This window comes from Oreochromis niloticus, linkage group LG11, assembly GCF_001858045.2.
Source record: "Oreochromis niloticus isolate F11D_XX linkage group LG11, O_niloticus_UMD_NMBU, whole genome shotgun sequence".
NCBI lineage: Eukaryota > Metazoa > Chordata > Actinopteri > Cichliformes > Cichlidae > Oreochromis > Oreochromis niloticus.
This window is the reverse complement of record NC_031976.2, coordinates 16524455-16542699: the sequence shown is the minus strand read 5'-3', so window position 1 is coordinate 16542699 and position 18245 is coordinate 16524455. Positions and strand designations below refer to the sequence as shown.

General features: G+C 38.2%; 1 protein-coding gene across 1 annotated transcript; it reads left to right on the top strand.

Annotated features, from left to right (window-relative positions):
* Positions 1-5336: 5336 nt before the first annotated feature.
* Positions 5337-10875, top strand: LOC102075866 (myelin-associated glycoprotein). Its single transcript, XM_005464759.4, has 9 exons — positions 5337-5396; positions 5986-6055; positions 6282-6650; positions 7480-7770; positions 8253-8513; positions 8614-8701; positions 8864-8956; positions 9094-9163; positions 9251-10875. Exons 1-9 carry the CDS (start codon positions 5337-5339, stop codon positions 9284-9286), a joined length of 1338 nt encoding a protein of 445 aa, XP_005464816.2. The 3' UTR covers positions 9287-10875.
* The last annotated feature ends 7370 nt before the right edge of the window (positions 10876-18245 follow it).

Below are 18245 nucleotides of genomic sequence, written 5' to 3'. Positions count from 1 at the left end.
GCATTGCTGTTCCTTTACCTTAGTCCAGCAATATTTGCCCCATAACTCTGCCCTCCCCACACAGCGTAACATGACCTTCATTTTGTACCTTGCCACACTGCTTTAAGTTTTGGGTTTTTTTTAAACTAACATTTCATTTTGGTCTCTGTATGCATGACCCCATGTGGACTGTTTTGTGAACTGCTTTTTTTGTTCACTTCCTCTTCTTGACTAGAGATTTTGATTTTTGACCCAGCCTCTGTGTGTCTTGCATGTGGGTCTTCTTCCTCTGTGAATATGTTCCGGATACTGATGTTTCATTTTTAATAACATAGCTTTACTGTAGTGAGCCATCATGTTTTCACCTTTTGTCAGCAGCATGTTTTACAAAGAAATTACAGTGACTTTATAGTCAGAATTTTCCTGAGAGTGTTTTACTTCATATAAAGCAGGGGTGTGGAACTCCAGGCCTCAAGGGCCGGAGTTCCCCAGGTTTTAGATATCACCTTGGGTCAGCACACCTGAATCACATGATTAGTTCATTAACAGGCCACGAGAACTTCAAGGCCGTTTATCAATGCCCAAGTACGCCAGTACGTACTCGCGTGCTCGGTGAGTACGTACTCGCCGAGAACGCACGGGAGTACGTACCCGCCGAGAACGCGAGCACGGACTCGTGGGCCGTTTCTCAATTTTCAAGTACGCGAGCACGGACTCGTGATTTGTACAGTCGGAACACCAGCGTAATTTAACTGTGAGTAACATGTTATGAAGCTTAACTTTAATCACAGCCAAACCGGTTTACTCAGGAACAAATAAAACACTGAAATAAACCAAACATTAACATTTAGAAGTGATCTAAGTGACTTATATATCATTTTTGACCTCAGTAGTGAAACCTCTATTAATAAAAATAGTGTACATGTACATACGTGTACATACCTTAATAAAAACAAGCAGGTGAGATGTTAGAATGCTTTTATTTCTATTCTAGTGGACGCTCAATACTATAGACAGCTGCTGGGGTTTCTTTAACCTGAGTAGTGAGAAGTCCGCGAGCGGGAGGGGGGGACGATGTGCCGGGAGTCCGCTGTTGAGTTTTGGACGAAATGCATTCTGGGATATTTAGCTGTCCCAAGTCTACACCGATGCATGCTCGATAAAATGGGCGGATCGAGAACACATCCGGGACTTTTTCGCGTTCTCGGCGTGATGCGTACTTCGAATTGGAACAGTACTTGGTCTCCGACTGATGATGTATCACGAGTACACGAGAACGCAAGTACGCACAAGTACGCATATTGATAAACGCCCCGCGACATGTTGAAGAGATAATTTAGCCATTTAAATCAGCTGTGGTGGATCAAGGACACATCTAAAACCTGTTGGACGCTGGCCCTTAAGGCCCCCACCCTTGATATCGAGGGTGTCTTGAAGACTGATTTATTACCTTTCATGAGGCAAAGTTTTAAAGTTTTGTATTTCAAAGCAGGACCAATGAAGAATCATCATATTGGCATTGGGACTGTAACAATATGATATTTGCACTTATTTGTCATTAACTCCCTTTGTGTTTCCAAGTCCCAAGTTTTTCATGTTCTAGGTTTTACGTCTTGGGTTTTGAGGTCTTAGTTTCCTATTTTTTAGTTGCTTCCCAGTTTAGGTTTTGTTAGCTTAGTCTTTGTCCCCATTTTGCTTTTTGTTTGTTTCTCTCAGCCATGAATAAAGGCTCACTTTCAATTACAGCTCCATAATATCTCTAGTGTCTGTGTTTGGGTCCATTCTGTCTCTGTTTCTTGCCATCTGCTAGCACAGACTTGACCAGACTCTGGAAGGATATGATTTTCGTTTATGTGACCAGTGGCTGAAAAGGTCCAAACAGCAGTTACTCACAGACTTCAAAGCCTGGTCTCAGACCTCCCCTCCCACGTTTGGGTCGACTCTCTCTCAGCTCCTCGTCGTCTGCCAGTGAAAATTTGATACAATCCAAGGCATTGCTGTTTGTTTAGCAAGGGTTAGGTTTAGCAATTAAGACATATGTTATCAATATTACTCTTGCTGAATCTTACAAATACCTAGGAATTTGTGTTATAAGTGGATATCAGTCTTCTGTGCTCCTAAAAAATTTGTACCTAGTGTTATGCAGTTGCTTCGTTAAACATGAACTCTATGGATAAAAGTATCGGGCCGCACTTCATTGAATTCAAGTGTTTTCAGTCCCATTGCCACAAGTATATATAATCAAGCACCCTGAAATGGAGTGTGCCTTTAGTGATCGAAGAGGTTTGAAGTGTGTGGAGCGCCAGCCACTCATCTATCCAAACTCGAGTTCAAATGTCACAGTTGAAGTTGAAATAATCACAAACCTACAGAAGTCTGGTTGACTTCTTTTAAAGCAATGAAGACAAGCTTGCAGAGACTTATCCAAGAAAACATAAGTCAGATTCTGTTTTGAATGCTTCACAGGCAAACAGAATTCATTTCAGATTAAATGGTAACAATGATTGCGTCAACTTTCTGCAAAAATAAAACACTACAGAGAATGGAGAACAGAAAAAATGATGAAGTTGTTACAAACTAAATTAAGTTTTTATAAAATGAAGACATTTCCCTTTTCACTTCTCCAGCTTTTTTTGTTTGTTTGTTTGTTTGTTTTGTTTTGTGAGGTTGATGTTGGACACTCAAATGACATTAGCTGTTTATTTGTTTTTCCAGTTGTGGGCTTCTTGTGTCAGTTTCCAATAGTGCTTTCACGTTAGTGCATGATTTGACTGCTTAAATATCCCCAGTGCTCAATACTTTCAGAATGTTAAATTAGAGGTTCTCCTAATCCCTGCTCCACCACAGCTGGTTCGTGTGATCAGCTGGGTATTTAATGCTGCAGCTGTCTGATATAAGATGATCATTTGCGTTTCCCCTCCCCCTAAAGCAATGGACAAAGCTATTATGTTTTAGAAAGTCAATTAACTTAAAATTTGTCTTTAAAAAAGCTAAAAAAATTTTAAATGAATAACGTCATTTAAATATAAAAATATAAAATATCTTAAGCTTACTAGCTGCTGGTCCTTCATCCCATGCAGCTTTGGTTTCTGCAAGTATCGCGTCACCTTCAACTTAAATCCCATATTCTCTTCTACTCTTTCTTTTATAAATCTTTTCAATAATAATAGGACACCAAGACACAGCTGAATGCAACATGTGTCTTTAAAGTAGGACTTTAACTGAATCTAAAGTGTGCCTGAAAAGGCACCTCATTTCTGGAAACACAAACACACAAAATACAAATATCTTTTATCTGAAATTGTATACACTTTGGTATATAAACATTAAAAAAACACCACACCACCAATAGCACCACAGGGACTGTCTGTCATTATCCCGTTACACATCACAACTGAGTAGCTTGTTGTTGGTCGAATTGTTCATAGTGCTTAGTTCTCCAATTAGGGAGGACTGTGTCCTTCACCCTCCACATGTTCTCTAGCTCCTCGCTAAGCCCTTGATATTCCTCAAGCTTCTCATGTTCCTTTTCTCTAATGTTGCTACTAGCTATATCTATCACTATGGCCTTCTTGCTCTCCTTGTCCATCACTATGACTGGTGACTGGCAGGACGTCATCTGACTACACTAGTTCAGTCCAGAAAGAGAAAGGGCCATTGCCATGGTTTGTCATGTCAGTTATTTCTAAGATGCAATTGTTCTGACCCAGATGTTCCAACAAATAAATAAATAATAAAAACTCATAGAAATGACAGATTTAGCTCTTATATTCAAACCAGTGATACTTTTGTTATATCTGACCAATGCCAAACGGCTTATACTGTGTTTACCGTGTTTGTGTTTTTCTGGCTGACTTGTGACAAATGCTGGTTGAACAATGCCCTCCTGAAGCAGTGTGTGACCATGCTGGTGAAGGTGCCAGGCTGTTGTGGCTGTGCAAAATTCTTCTACATGCTACTGACACCCCTGTTTGTTCAATGAATAAATTATGACATTGCCAGTATGTCTTGTTTCTTCAGACTTCAGTCATAAATACAATAAACAACACCAAATGAGATTCAATAATTCACAAATACCATAGCACATATAAATATTAATATGCTATACATGTTGTCATCCTCTGTGTCAATTCAGTTATTTTAAGTTTTATTTATACAGCACCATATATGTATTTGTTAACCTTCCTGTAGTCTTTTCTTTATCCTATAGTCTTCTTTAATTTCTTCAACCCCAAAAAATGTCCAAAGAGATATTAGGAAGAAGATACTCAGTTGTGATGAGTGACGTTGTATGTGTATGTGAGGTATGTGAAGGCCCCTTTGTAGAATCTCTCCTTAAGGGTGTTTTTTCTCTCAACTTGTAAAGAGGAAATGACAACAATTCACAGTCAACCTGGGTCTGTAGTTATATTAAGAGTGTGAAAACTAAAGTGTGAAGTCATACAAGACAACGTGTCATGTGACTTTCTATATAGGCACCAACTAATAAAGAAAATCATGGTTTGACAGCTCTGCACCAACAATAGCCACGTATAACATAAGGTTCAGTCATTCTTCTTAGAGAAATTTTTTTTTTTTTAACTGTATTTAAAATATTTTTTCTTTTTATTAAATTAATGCAATTCATGCCTTGTTTAAAGAATGCTGTGGATTACTTTGCATGAAAGTATGAGATATTGATCTAGACAGTGGCCTGGTGGTAGAGGAGGACATCTGCTAATCGAGAGGTTGGTGGTTTGTTTCTTTCGGTCTGCAAATATCCTTGGGTAAGAAGGATGATGTGTGTGTATTCATGTTAGATAGAAAGTACTTATATAGAAAAAAATGCTTGCGTGAATGAGGTAAGTGCTTTGAGTGCTCAGAGAAGAAAAGTGCTATATGAAAACCAGTCTATATATTCTACATATTCAGTGATGTTAGACCATGATTTACAGTCGCAGGTGGTGATTAGAAAAGTACAGCTGAGCACAAAGGTGTAGGAGACACGAGGAACCTTTGATAACTTCAGCTATTTGTGCTTAAATTTGAATGACTTCTTAAAGAGCTTTCTTTAATTAATTTAACAGATCCATTTTCTTCCACCTATGCAATCCACTACCTCAGGCAGCTGAAGCATATCCCAGCTGTCATAGGGCAAGAGGGAGGGTACACCCTGAAAAGGTTCAAAGTCTGTTGCAGAGATGACAAACAGAAGAATACAACTAGTTTTAGAGTCATCGATTAAAATAACTCCTGAAGGATTTTGGTTTGTGTGAGGCAGCCAGAAGGTAATTCAATTCAATTCAATGTTAATTTATTTATATAGTGCCAAATCACAACAAATAGTTGCCTCAAGGCACTTTATAATATGATGAGTCATGGGTATCAAAGCTGGAGCCTATCCCAGCTACCACAGGGAGAGAGGCACCTCTGGACAGGTCACAGGGCTAATACAGAGAGACAGACAACCATTCACACCTGTGGTCTTTAGAATTACCAATTAACATAACCCCACTAAGTGCATGTCTTTGGACTGTGGGAGGAGGCCGTAGAACCCATACACACACGGAGAGAACATACCACACAGAAAGGCCCTGGACTTGAACCCAGGACTTTCTTGCTATGAGGAAACAGTGCTTACCACTGCGTCAACTGATTTTTGTTTGTTCATTTGTTCGTTTTTTAATTTATCATTAGAATGATTATTTTAGCAACTGTAACAAAACAACTTCTCATATTAGCAAAATAATTATGTTTTTATTTGTATTTTTTATCTTGTTTCAGACCTCCTATCTGTTCTTCTGTTAATCTCATAACTCCCCTTTTATAAAACAATGATATGGGTGAAAATGTATGCATTTTGATACATGTTGCCATGAAGATTGATAAAACAGACTTCCCCATTGTACCATATATGAAACAATATTGAGACTTTGAGACATAATAAAGCTGAATGCAAACTAACAAGTCACTTCTCACCACAAAGAAATAATAGCACCCTAACATATCTGTGTCACTTTCTTTTAGATGCGGCAAAGAGAAGAAGAGATGAATCCTTTAGAGTGGATTTTGTTTTTCATATGCGTTTGCTTCAAAGGTATGATGCTGTTTGTACAATGTATATATTTAGTGATAAGCTGTACACCACAAAAACTCTAAAATGTAAAAGTCTACTTTTTTAAATCTTACGACGTGGTTTATTTTTCAAGCAATTTTTGTGAGGAATTTGTATTTTGTTTTATGCATTTACACTTTCTTTCTCTGCTTGATTGTCCTGTTTCTGTACTTCATTTAATCATTGTTTGGTGCGTAATTTGTTACAGTTACTCAAACAAAAGCCTCATCTTGGACCACTGATGTGCCATCCTCAGTTAAAGGTCTCCGTGGCTCATGTGTGGTCATCCCATGCTCTTATGACTACCCAGCTGGAGAAGACCAAAAAGTCAATGTATTCACAGGGATTTGGAAGACCACTGAGAGAGACCAAGTCATCTATCATCCAACTGAATCTAAAATTCTGGAGCAACATAGGAGACGAACAAACCTAGTGGGAAACATCAGAGAGAAGAACTGTTCTCTGATGATTCAAAACCTTCAAGAACCTGATGGGGGGTCTTTTTATTTCAGGATAGAACTTAAAGGATACGCTAATTTTTCCTATTTAACTAAAAAAGTTGTTATTTCAGTGACTGGTAAGTAAAAAAATTAGTAAATACTGTGCACAGATCAATAACACTTTAACCTCCTAAGACCTGAACTCTTTCATGGCATGCATTTTTAATTTTTCTTTGCTATTTGGGCTGATTGGGACATGATGAATTTAAAAACAAAGAATTATCGTTTTACCTGATGTAGTTTATGAGAAGAGGATATCAGGCCCCTGAGAGCAAAATGTAGCATTGTGGACTTGACAAAAAAGTGATGTCCACATATGTTGACGCCAGGTCATAGGAGGTCAATAATAATAACGCATTTGTGCAAAACTACAAATCAGCCTACAAGATCACTTTAATATCAATATCATGCAGCAGTGTTTGTTTCTATGGCTCACTTCATAAGTGTATAACTATGTAAGTGTAAAACTAAGACAGGTTTTCAGTTAATACAGACATGTTTATGTAATTGTGTATTTTTTCATCCTAAAGCTCAAAAAGCAGGAAAACATGTGGAGACATGAAAAGACAAAATTGTACCAAATGAAGTTCCCATTATTTTCATTTTATATTTTTAACCAAATCTGATTCATTTTTTTGTGGATAAAAGTCAAACAAAAAAAGAAAAAAATTTCTTCCTATTCTTTCACCCCATATTTATTTGCTAGTAATACATCTGTGTTGGGTGTTGGAAAGCTCAGCAGGATGATTTAAAAAATGAAGAAATTATATACATATCATTAACATAAAAAAGAATGTCCAGAATTCAAAGCTTTATAAAATATAACATCAGTTTCACAGTACGTTAAGTGGTCTCCATGTTGCATTAAAGTGACTATAATGTTCCTGATTTATCTTGTTAACACAGATGAACCAAACCCCATCAGTTTATCTATGAAAGAAGAGGTAAAGGAGGGTGAAAATGTGTCTGCTTCCTGCTCTGTGTCTCACTCCTGCCCCACATATCCACCTGATTTCCACTGGAGTCACTCTGGAGAGCGACATGATCAAACACAGAAGCTTCATGAAGGCCAGTGGAATTCAACATCTACTCTGACCTTTCGCTCAAACCGCACTGATCACAACAAACCTTTACAATGCAGTGTTACATACCACGGTGGAAAGCAGCGGGAACAATACAAGATCATTAAAATAAAATGTAAGTATTTAATTATAAATACATGCTGATGATAAAAAAAATTCATTCAAACACTGTAATTTATTTTTTTTATATATATAAAGATGGGATTCAGTGTCGTATCCCTTTCACGCATAGTGGTCACTACAGTGGACAGCTATTCAAAGGCTGTTTCCTTGCATTTGTGTCAGTGTTGATGATATACTTGCACATAAATCACTACATTGGACACTGATGTGTCACTCCAAACCCTGACACCCACTGGTTGTTTAATGTTACTATAGATGAATGACATGTTTCACTGTAATTTATTGTTATTCATTGTTATTTAACCCTGTCATGCATGAATGATGATAACCTCAATCAGGATTTTTGTCTTAAGTATTTTTATTCATCTTTTTATGCCGAAAGATGAATAAAAATACTTAATTAAAAGATCCCGATTAAGGTTGTCATAACTCTGTTTAACTCTGTTTAAATAAATAATTTGGCTGTCCTTCCAGATGCCCCTGACATTAAGACTTCTTCTAAGTGCTCCTCATATGATGGCATAGTAACATGTGAGTGCATCATAGATTCTGAGCCTCCCAGCACGGTCCTTTTTGTTCTTGGTGACAAAGTGCTGCAAAGCAGCAAAGTAGAGAAAAATGGCTCTGTTACTACTGAAATTCTGCAGGTAGACTTTGGGTCTTTCAAGTTTGTGCACTGCCTGGCAAACAACATGCTGGGAAATGCTAACCTCATGCTTTCATTATCTGATAAAGGTAAGAAAATTTTTGAGTCTCAGGAATACTGCATAGATTATTATCATTCTATATTTACGTGACAAAATACATTCAGTATCCTTTCTTTCTTTTGGGACAGACAACATGCAAATTATTCTTATTGCCTCTGGGGCAGGTGTGATTTTGTTGATCATTTTGATAGCCACAGGAGTGGGAGTTGAAAAATGGTGAGTTGTTAAACAAAATATCCAATGTTATTAAGGGGAAGTATAAAAGCAGAGACTTTTTTAAAAAAGATCTTGACAGCTGATGTTTAACTTCAGAGGCTGTGAAAAGTATCAGCTGTTTTTGTAACATTGTAAATAAAAGAAAAAAAAACTTTCTGCCAGGACTAAAAAATCAGGAGCAACACAAACGTCTGACACGAGCACCATGAGGTCAGATGGACCTGTGGAGCTCCGTAGTTCTGCCCCAACAAAAAGGTTTGAATTTTTCATCTCAGTTCACAGACAAATAAGAGTACTCATAATTATTATGATTAAAGATGATTTGTGATTTTATTTCATTTCCATATAGAAAAACAAAAGAAATCTTGTTTGCCTTTCCATCCTTTTTGCAGGAACGAGGACTATGACAATGTCCACTGCAATGACCTTTACAACAGTGATCATGTATATGGCAACACAGGGGTTGGTAAAGTTTTCTTCATTCATTCATTCATTCGGTGTATGCATGAAAGAAGGGAGTGAATTCAACTTTTTTCTTTTTTTAAGCAGAGTGATTCGGCTGAGCAAGTATATGCCAATGTGTAACCTGTGGAAGACCAGCTGCCATGTGTCTCAGATAAGAGTCAGGGAAATGTGAAAAGATCCTAGTCCTATTTTTATCTTGTCGAACTTAAGTATTATATTCCAGTTTTTCTATTTTCTGTCATTCAAATTTCTTTGTAAAACATAGTCAGTATATAGGAAAGGCCAATTTGTGCTTTGCCTTGATGTGATATGCTTTGAAAATTTACCATTTCAATATTTGTTGACCAGTGAATATGTTTAATAAGTGTTTGATTATTATTAATTTTGTTATTAATTAGCCAGTAACAACAGAGGATGTGCCTTTTGTCTTTATGAGAATGACAAAACACGTAACTCTTAATGTTTTAACCCGAGTAAATATATATATAGAAATATATGTGGAAATATAATCTGTAAATGTATGTTAGAAATATTGTTCTTTGTGTGTGCTACATGAATATGTGGCATCAGCATTAACACCTTCACAGATATGGGTAACCACATGTCCAAATTTAATGTGGGATTACACTGAATTTTTATCTCCATCCATCCATTAATGCATTTTCAACCACCCTAGGTGGCAGGACAAAATGTGACATTTTGGCCTCTGGATTTCCAGGCCATACTCGGCACAGATTTATGGCACTCCATGTACACACATACAATCTACATTCAATCTATATTCAGCAACAACTTCATTAGATACACCTGTTAGATTAGATACACCACGACTCATCAGGCCTCCAGTCACCAGATCTCATTATAGAGTCCTTGGGATGTGTTTGAAAGGCAAATTTGGACTGGAAGCTGTGACACAAGACTCAATTTTCTATTTGTTGCAAGAAAACTTCTGACAGTGTGCTACTGTGCTTCCTCTTTCATAGATATTTGAACAAAAAGTTTGAAGTAATGTGATTGAAAACACCAAAGTAATGCTGGACAGTATTGAGAAAAGTGACCAATCTAGAGCTGTGACTGACAAAAGTGCAAATTGTTTTAATGAGTTGTCAGCTGCAAGTGAGAAATGCAACACAATGAAAAATATATGTAGCAGCGAAATCGTAGTTGTTTCTATGAGAATGTCTGATGTGGGTGAGGAAATATGTTAGTGATTTGAGAACTGGTGAAGACCAGTGAGAATGAATATTCTGCTGTGAGAATTGAGCCAAAGCGATTGAGTAAAACTGTAATGCCTTCTGTGTGGAGAAGAGTTATCGAACTGAATTCAGTTTGAATTCAACAGAACAGATCTTCAGTTGTGATGAGTGAAGGGGTAACAGCAAATAGTCCATGTGGTGCTAGTACAGCTTTGTGAAGGCTTCTTTGTCCAATCTCTCTTCAGAAGGCAGCTGTCTCTCTGAACTTATGAAGAGGAAATGAGACCAGTTCTTTTTAGAATTGATCTATTTAAAATATACTGGGTCAGAGGTTTTTGAGCGTGCAAAGAAGTGTGAAAACAAATCATGCAACACAACATGTCATTTGACTGTATGCTGGCAAGTAAGTAAAAGAAATCCAGTGCTGACACCTCTGCACAAACAATATGAGGTCCAGTCTTTGTTGTTATAGATTAAAATGAATTTTGTACAATAAAAATAAAAATATGTTTATCGCCATTCCTCAAAAGGTGTGCTCAAAAGTTCCTTTCAATCCACTCAGAATACAGATAACTGAAGAAACTTTGTAATGCAAGTAACAACATAATTATAATCTTAATATAATTACTGAATTTAGTACATTAATGTGTTACGTTACTGCGTTACTATAAAATGTGATGCAGTTACAGTAACTTATTATTTGGGAATCTGATACACCCAACACTAGAGGTCATCTGCCTTAAAGGATGTGAGTTGAAGTAATTTCGGCCAGGACATGTGGGGGATATGATGTCCTACACTGCATTTATCTCCTTCAGGGAACAGAAGTTGAAGACATAAGACTCACTCACAGCTTCCCTTTTAATGAACTACATAGTCAAGTGAGTAACAAATACATGTGGAACACTTAACCTTGCCTTTGGAAGGTCCACAAAATTCACAAAATTCACAGTGAACCATGCTATCCGCAAAACAGGTCAACAAGAAGATATTAGATTGCGATGAGTGATGAGCCAACGGCAAACAGGCCCTGTGGTGCTAGTACAAGTACGTAAAGTGTTGGTCATAGTATCTCTCATCAAGGGTGGTTTTCTCTCTAAGCTCATAAAGAGGAAATGAGACTAATTTACAAATTTGAAATAGATGACACCTATTTAATTTTTTTTGTGAAAAAGAAGCAGAAGTTAAAAAGATTCTGTTTTTGGCATTGTGCACGAACCATTTTAACACTTAAGAACATTGTCACAGAGATTTTTTGTTAATTTTCTTTGGTTAGTTGACAGAACAAACCTAAGCAAACATTTGTATAGTTTGTTTGTTTAGTTTTTTAAAGTTTGTAAAGTTGCGTTCACCATTAGTAACATGTTCCACTTTGTCTCACTCAAACAAACCTTTCCTTCTGGTCATCGATCAAGATGTATGTGCTTTGTTGAAGAAAAAATAAATAAAATAAGGAACTGATCATCATGACTGATAAATAAAACCCTGAACCAACTGTATTTTAACAAGAAACAAAGCCAACTCTTAAAATTCTTGGTCACTACTGTTTTTCTTTGTCACTCCTCTGAGCACATTTACTTAACATAAGGACAAAGGTAAAGTTCTTTTATTTAATTACAAAACATACAACCTTTTGATGACATGCATGAGAATAGTAAAGAAAATCAGTAACATTGGTTGGGAGAAAGTCAAATGAAAAAATCAGGAATATCCAGAAAAAAATAACTGATGTGATTATAAAGACTCCACAAGAGTGAATCTGCACCATTAAAATGATTTCTTACAAACTAAAAACACAAAAAGGCACAAACAATAGCACTGAACTTTATCCAAAAACAAATCTTGTAGGCAGACACATTTTGAATAATTGATCATTAGAGGTGATGAAGGTCAAAGGGTGAACTTGTTAAATACTCTATTTCTTAAGTGACAACATTGAATTTTCTTACAGTACTATCTAGACATAATTTGTAGGCCATAAAGTCAATTTTGGTCCAACACTATGTCTCTCTTATCATGCAGAGTGTCATCACTTCTGAGCCCTCAGTTTGTATGGCTGGGGTGGCGACCTGCCTCATGTGGTCGATAGTAATGCTGGGGCACCACATGGGACGGTCCAGTCTTCATTCCTGTTTATTTTGTACACGTCATTCCCAGCATAACAGCGCAGTGCAGAAGTTTTCTGATGACACTGCAGTGGTTGAGTGTATTGAAGGTGGGAGTCAAAGTACAGGGAGCTGGTGAAGAGTAGAAATAAAGTTGCCCTTGAATGGTGAGGAGGTGGAAACAGCTACAGGTGCTTCAGCGCACCTGAATGACAGACAGGATGGGAATACCAACAGTGATGCTGTACAACAAAAGGTTTAGCAGAGTCTACTTTCCGAGGAAGTCCTTTAATTTGTGTCTCTGGCACTTTTACTTTATGTTGTTTATTTACGGTAGAGGTATCACAGACATTAATGTTTAAATAAACTGGCCTCCTTCAGTAATCTGTCAAAAACTGTTACTGTCCAGAAGATGGTAGTGTAATACAAAGAAAACAATTAAAAAAAACTACAAAAAGTTTTAACAATGAATTATTTATTTATGTCAATTAAAATGTAATAATGCATATATAAACTGACTGTTTTAATTGCAATACATAAGTAAGGTGAATGCAAGAAATATTTATGAACAGAGTCTACAAGTGAATATTTTTGTGTTACCGAGTTATGATGATGCAAAGTGTTGTGTAAGAGGGGAGAGATGTAGTATTTGCCCTAAAGGTGTTGTGGTTGTTGATTCTTGATGTTATTGGGGTGCAGAATGGAATAAAAGAGGTAGGTAGAGAGTGTCACGTGTGTGGCTTAAAGTTCAGACAGAGTTCTATGTGCAGAGTAATCACACACAATCCCTGAAAAAAATTGTGTGCTTTCACTTAAATTCGCTTTTGCAATACTTGTAATGGGTTTTTCTGAAGTTTGTATTTTTAGTCAAAAGATAAGAATACATCTTTCACTACTACATGGGAAAGAAGACAGACAGGAAGAGTGTAGATCACAAAAACCTGAAGGTTTCCACAGCAGACACAAAGCTGTTGAGTAAAGTGAGGCGGGATAATGGAGAAGGGCCACTCCTGCAGTCCACTGCCATCACTACAGTTTTGAGCATACTCGGCTTGGTTTTAACTGCACCACGGAGCCAGATGGTGAACCCTACATCAGTCTGCTGACTCATTGCAATCCTTGATGAGTCAGATGTGTCAGATGACTATTATTGTGCTATCTACTGTACAATATAAAGCGCCTTGAGGCGACTTTTGTTGGGATTTGGCGCTATATAAATAAAATTGAATTGAATTGAATAGATGACCATCATGGCACACACACTTGACTATTTTGACAGACAATGGATGGATGGGTCTGTTGAGGTGTAGTCATTTGTGTAAAGCAGGGGTGTGAGATGTATGGCCCATCCAGCCCTTGAGCTAATTTCACATGTCTTCAATTCAACTATTAATCGCACGGTGGGTTTATGTTGGAGCTGAATCTTCAGTCCTGCTGAGAATCTGGGTAGACAGGGGTGGGACTTTACTTTGATGGGCACAGCATGTGGCCAATCATATGCAAAGGCAGACTGGGTTTTTATTTTCAACCATTTTCTGTTGTGGAGGGCAAAAGACATTTTTTCAAATAAGGCCTTTTATGAAATAAAATATTTAGTATTGAATAAAAAGAAACTATATACAAAGTGTCTTTGAATGGCAGAAATGCAGGAATGTCTGGATGTACCACAAAGCCATGACTCAGTGTCTGAGTGTCTAAAGGAGTCTCGCAGGCCTGAATGTGCGCTTGAAGCCATTTGTAACTTGTTTCATCTCCTGCTCACCACAAACAAGCACTAGCATAATTTTTGAACTTTTAATTGTATTCTCATATGTTTTACAGCTTTTTCTACTGATAAAAATGTCCCTTATGGCCATTCATACTACATAAAGTAAATAAGCAATAAACAATTAAAGCTGACATCTATCTCCCCAACCATAATTTACTGAACCATTCATGCCACAGAGACGAAAATGCTGGTGTTGTCTCTCAGAGATGAAACTCCAGGTTTCATTTCTCCCCAACTAAAATTAGCTGAACCAGCAGCATAAAAAGACCGAAACTATGCTTCATATTTGAAAACCACAGCTCTCTCTCTCTCTCTCTCTCTAAGTGTTCTTCAAGACCAGTTTCCCATAAAAAATCTATATTTACTGCCTTATTCGCTTGCGTATTACTGTTGTGCACAGTGTTGTCGGCCATTGTTGTTTTTTTCCCCCAAAAACTACCTCTGACAAGAAAGCCTAATTTCTGCTATTCAATACCAAAGATTTTTAAACTTTTCCTATATAATGACAAGTTGCAAAATACTTCTCTAATAAAACCTCTGTTTTTCACAATGTAAAATGAGTTTGACACCCCTGGCGTAAAGTATCATCCACTACAGTGGAATATCTTTCATGGAGCGAGTCACCAGAACCAATGGAATTTCCTCCTTCCCGGAGTCAGTGTCTGCTGATGTCACATCACCACTGAGCACAGCGCAGACACTCCATGTCCCTGCCAGTTAAGAGTGCACCCCTAAACATTACCCCATTAACATATTAAACCCAGGCAAATCCATTCCCAGGATTAATGGGTATGTAAGGCAAGAGCTAATTACAGCTGTAAGTCTATAATTTTGCTCTTGAACTTAACTTGCAGTGGCACTAGAGAATACTTGCAAATATCCCCATGCACACATTTATTTTCCGCCCATTCTGCCTCTCCCAAACCTCCCAGTGGGATACAGTTGGGTTAGTGTGAGTGTGAATAAGTCTTTCTCTGTGCTCACTGTGTCTAACACCTGCAATACTCACCTGTTGGAGATCCAGGCTAATCTACAGGCAGTATTTAAGAACAGCGGCAACATCTCTTCTTCACCAGTTGGTCAACTAACCACACGTTTGTAGCAGGCCTTTTGCTTCTTGTGCTTAGTTCCATGTTAAACTTATCTTGTTCCCTTGTGACCTTTGTAGTCTCTCCCATCACCACTCTAATTACCTGGTAGTTTGCATTCCTCCCTGGACGCTCTTTACCACCAATTGGATTCCTCATGCTGCCTCTTATGAACTGACTCACTTTTCACCACCTGCCTGCCCTCCTGTCTTTGTTAGCTCTGGATCTCCGGATCAGTCAGGTTGGACTCACTCTGCACTCTCACCTTGTAGGACACTCACCTGGCCAACACTACGTCCCCCGATGCCACTGCCACTCCACCTGTCAAGTAAGCCATAAATTCCATCTGTCTCACCATCCCCAAACCCTGTTATTTTTAATACCATAGCTTTACTATAGTGACCTCCCCATACCTCTGTCAACCAGCCTCTCCCTCTGTTCACAGAACCCTCACGTTTGGGAACCAAGCTAAACATTCATTCACTGTGCCTTAGCTTTACATTGTGTCATTTAATAAAGATTGTGAGAACACTTTATCATTGTTTCCTGTGGTTGAATCAATCTGCATTTAGGCCCACATCCACATACTGGCTTCTTGGCCCATCTAACACTTATTATGCTAGAAAAGTCGCACTTTCTAGTTAAGGACTAGAGGGTAGCTCGTGCACATCAAAAGTATAAGTAGTAATAATAATAAAGGGCCATAAATCAATAGCATAATAATTGAATATCATTCCATAGATGAAAAGCACATTAGATTACCTTATTAGGAGTGGCTGGAAACCTCATGGTTACAACTCCGTCCTGGAAACCTAGTAGTGTTAACAAAGGGACTCTCAAATGTACAGACCAGTTGTTTGGATTAAGTCCATATAAACTGGTTGTCTGGTCAGGTGTGTCATGATAAAAGAATAAAATAAAAAAGGACAGAGAGAAGGAACAAAACTGTTGCAGTAGAAAAATAAAATGTTTACTATTAATAACTGCCAAATATGGGCCACTGCTGAAGCAAACCACAGCCTGCAAATCTGGAAGGACAAAAGAGCAAGAGGGTTCACACTGGGGATGTTAAACTTATGGTCACAAAGGCCCCAGAAACAAAAGAGGACAAAGGACTTTAATTTTGAGGGACAACTAGATGTAAAGAAATGCAAGTCTTAGTTTGAAAAAAGGAAGCCAAATGCTGCCATTGTCTGTTGTCCGTTACTGATTGAGTATATTATGTTTTAGTACCGCTGAGTTTGTTAGTTATAGCTCTGGATTTCTTGTTTTATGTTGATTCCCCTTTTTGTGTCCAGTCTTTCCTAGTCGCGTCTCTGTGTCCTGTCTTCAGCATCTTCATGCTTTTTTACCTTCAGTCCCAGCAGTCTGTCATTTCTCTGTGCTTCTGTAAATGGTAAAATGGCCTGTATTTGTATAGTGCTTTACTTGGTCCCTAAGGACCCCAAAGCGCTTTACACATTCAGTCATCCACCCATTCACACACACATTCACACACTGGTGATGGCAAGCTACTCTGTAGTGTCTGTCTTTGTCTCAGTCTTGACTTACCTTTAGTTTGCGTCTAGTTTATAGTTTCATGCTTAGTTAGTAGTCTGTAATCTGTTAATATCTTGATCTCTCCTTTGTCATGTCAAGTCAAGTGGCTTTATTGTCATTTTAACTATGGGCAGTGGTACAGTACCCAGTGAAGCGAGACAACGTTCCTCCAAGACCATGCTGTTACACATAACATATAACAGACAATCAACACAGGGCTACATAAAGCAGGGGTGTCGAACTCCAGGCCTCGAGGGCCGGTGTCCTGCAGGTTTTAGATATCACCCTGGGTTAACACACCTGAATGAAGTGATGAGTTCATTACCAGGCTTCTGGAGAACTTCAAGAAATGTTGAGGAGGTAATTTAGCCATTTTAATCAGCTGTGTTGGCTCAAGGACACATCTAAAACATGCAGGACACTGGCCATCGAGGCCTGGAGTTCGACACCTGTGACGCAAAAATTGCAAAAAACCCAAAACAAAGACAGTGCAACATCAGACATAACAGAACGACACAGACACAAGAAAGTGCAGACATAACAGTGCATAAGAAAAGTGCCAAAATGACAGTGGATTGTGCAAAAAGTAACTTGATGTATGAAGGTGTGCATGTATGTGTCAGTCAAGTCACTATTAGTTTGCAATATTTAGTTATCTTAATCTTTGCCCCTGCTCATGTCTCCGGGTCTACTCTTTCCCCTGTTTCTATGATTGTCTGGTTTGCCTGTTATTCTGTGTTTACTCATTTCCTGTGTCAAGGTGATGTGTCTGGAATCTGGGTCTTTCTCTGTTTCCTGTCTCTTTAGATAGTCTCTTGTGCTGTGTGCATTGTGATCGGTTCCGTTTCCCTTTTCTTGTTACTCTGATCTAGGTCACCTGTGCTCCCTGGTGTATTCTGACCAGGGCCGTGCAGAGATGTTTAAAGGGGAGGGTGCTCAAGGTTAAAAAGGGGCACAGAACCAGGCTGAATAACAACAACCCAACAATTCACTGTCACAGTGGTGCTGCATGGCAGACAGAAGTAGGACCCAAATGCAGGACTCTGAGACAAAAGAATTAACGGAGGCAGCTTTTATACGTGTATGTTTGTACTTCCAACAAAATCATTGTAAGTATAAACATACAAAAACTAAGAACTGGGAACTGAAACTAGGAACTTGGGATAAACCAGGGAGAGACAGCAAAAGTGGATGACATGACAAAGAACAGAGGGAGACTGATGACTTAAATACACACACACAGGATAATGAGGGGATGTGCAACAGGTGGGAAGACACGAGGAACAAATCATAACATGACAAAAAAAGAGACAGGGGAAGCGATACTGAACACAATGCATGTGAGACAAAGACTGCCAAAATAAAATGGGAAACACAACACAG

What these genes read in the sequence shown, in the direction of transcription:
- LOC102075866 (XM_005464759.4), top strand. Translation starts at nt 5,337, where the DNA reads ATGGGTATCAAAGCTGGAGCCTATCCCAGCTACCACAGGGAGAGAGGC. An exon ending in CATATGCGTTTGCTTCAAAG is followed by an intron (nt 6,056 to 6,281) that starts GTATGATGCTGT and finishes AATTTGTTACAG; the next exon opens with TTACTCAAACAAAAGCCTCA. An exon ending in ATGTATATGGCAACACAGGG is followed by an intron (nt 9,164 to 9,250) that starts GTTGGTAAAGTT and finishes TTTTTTAAGCAG; the next exon opens with AGTGATTCGGCTGAGCAAGT.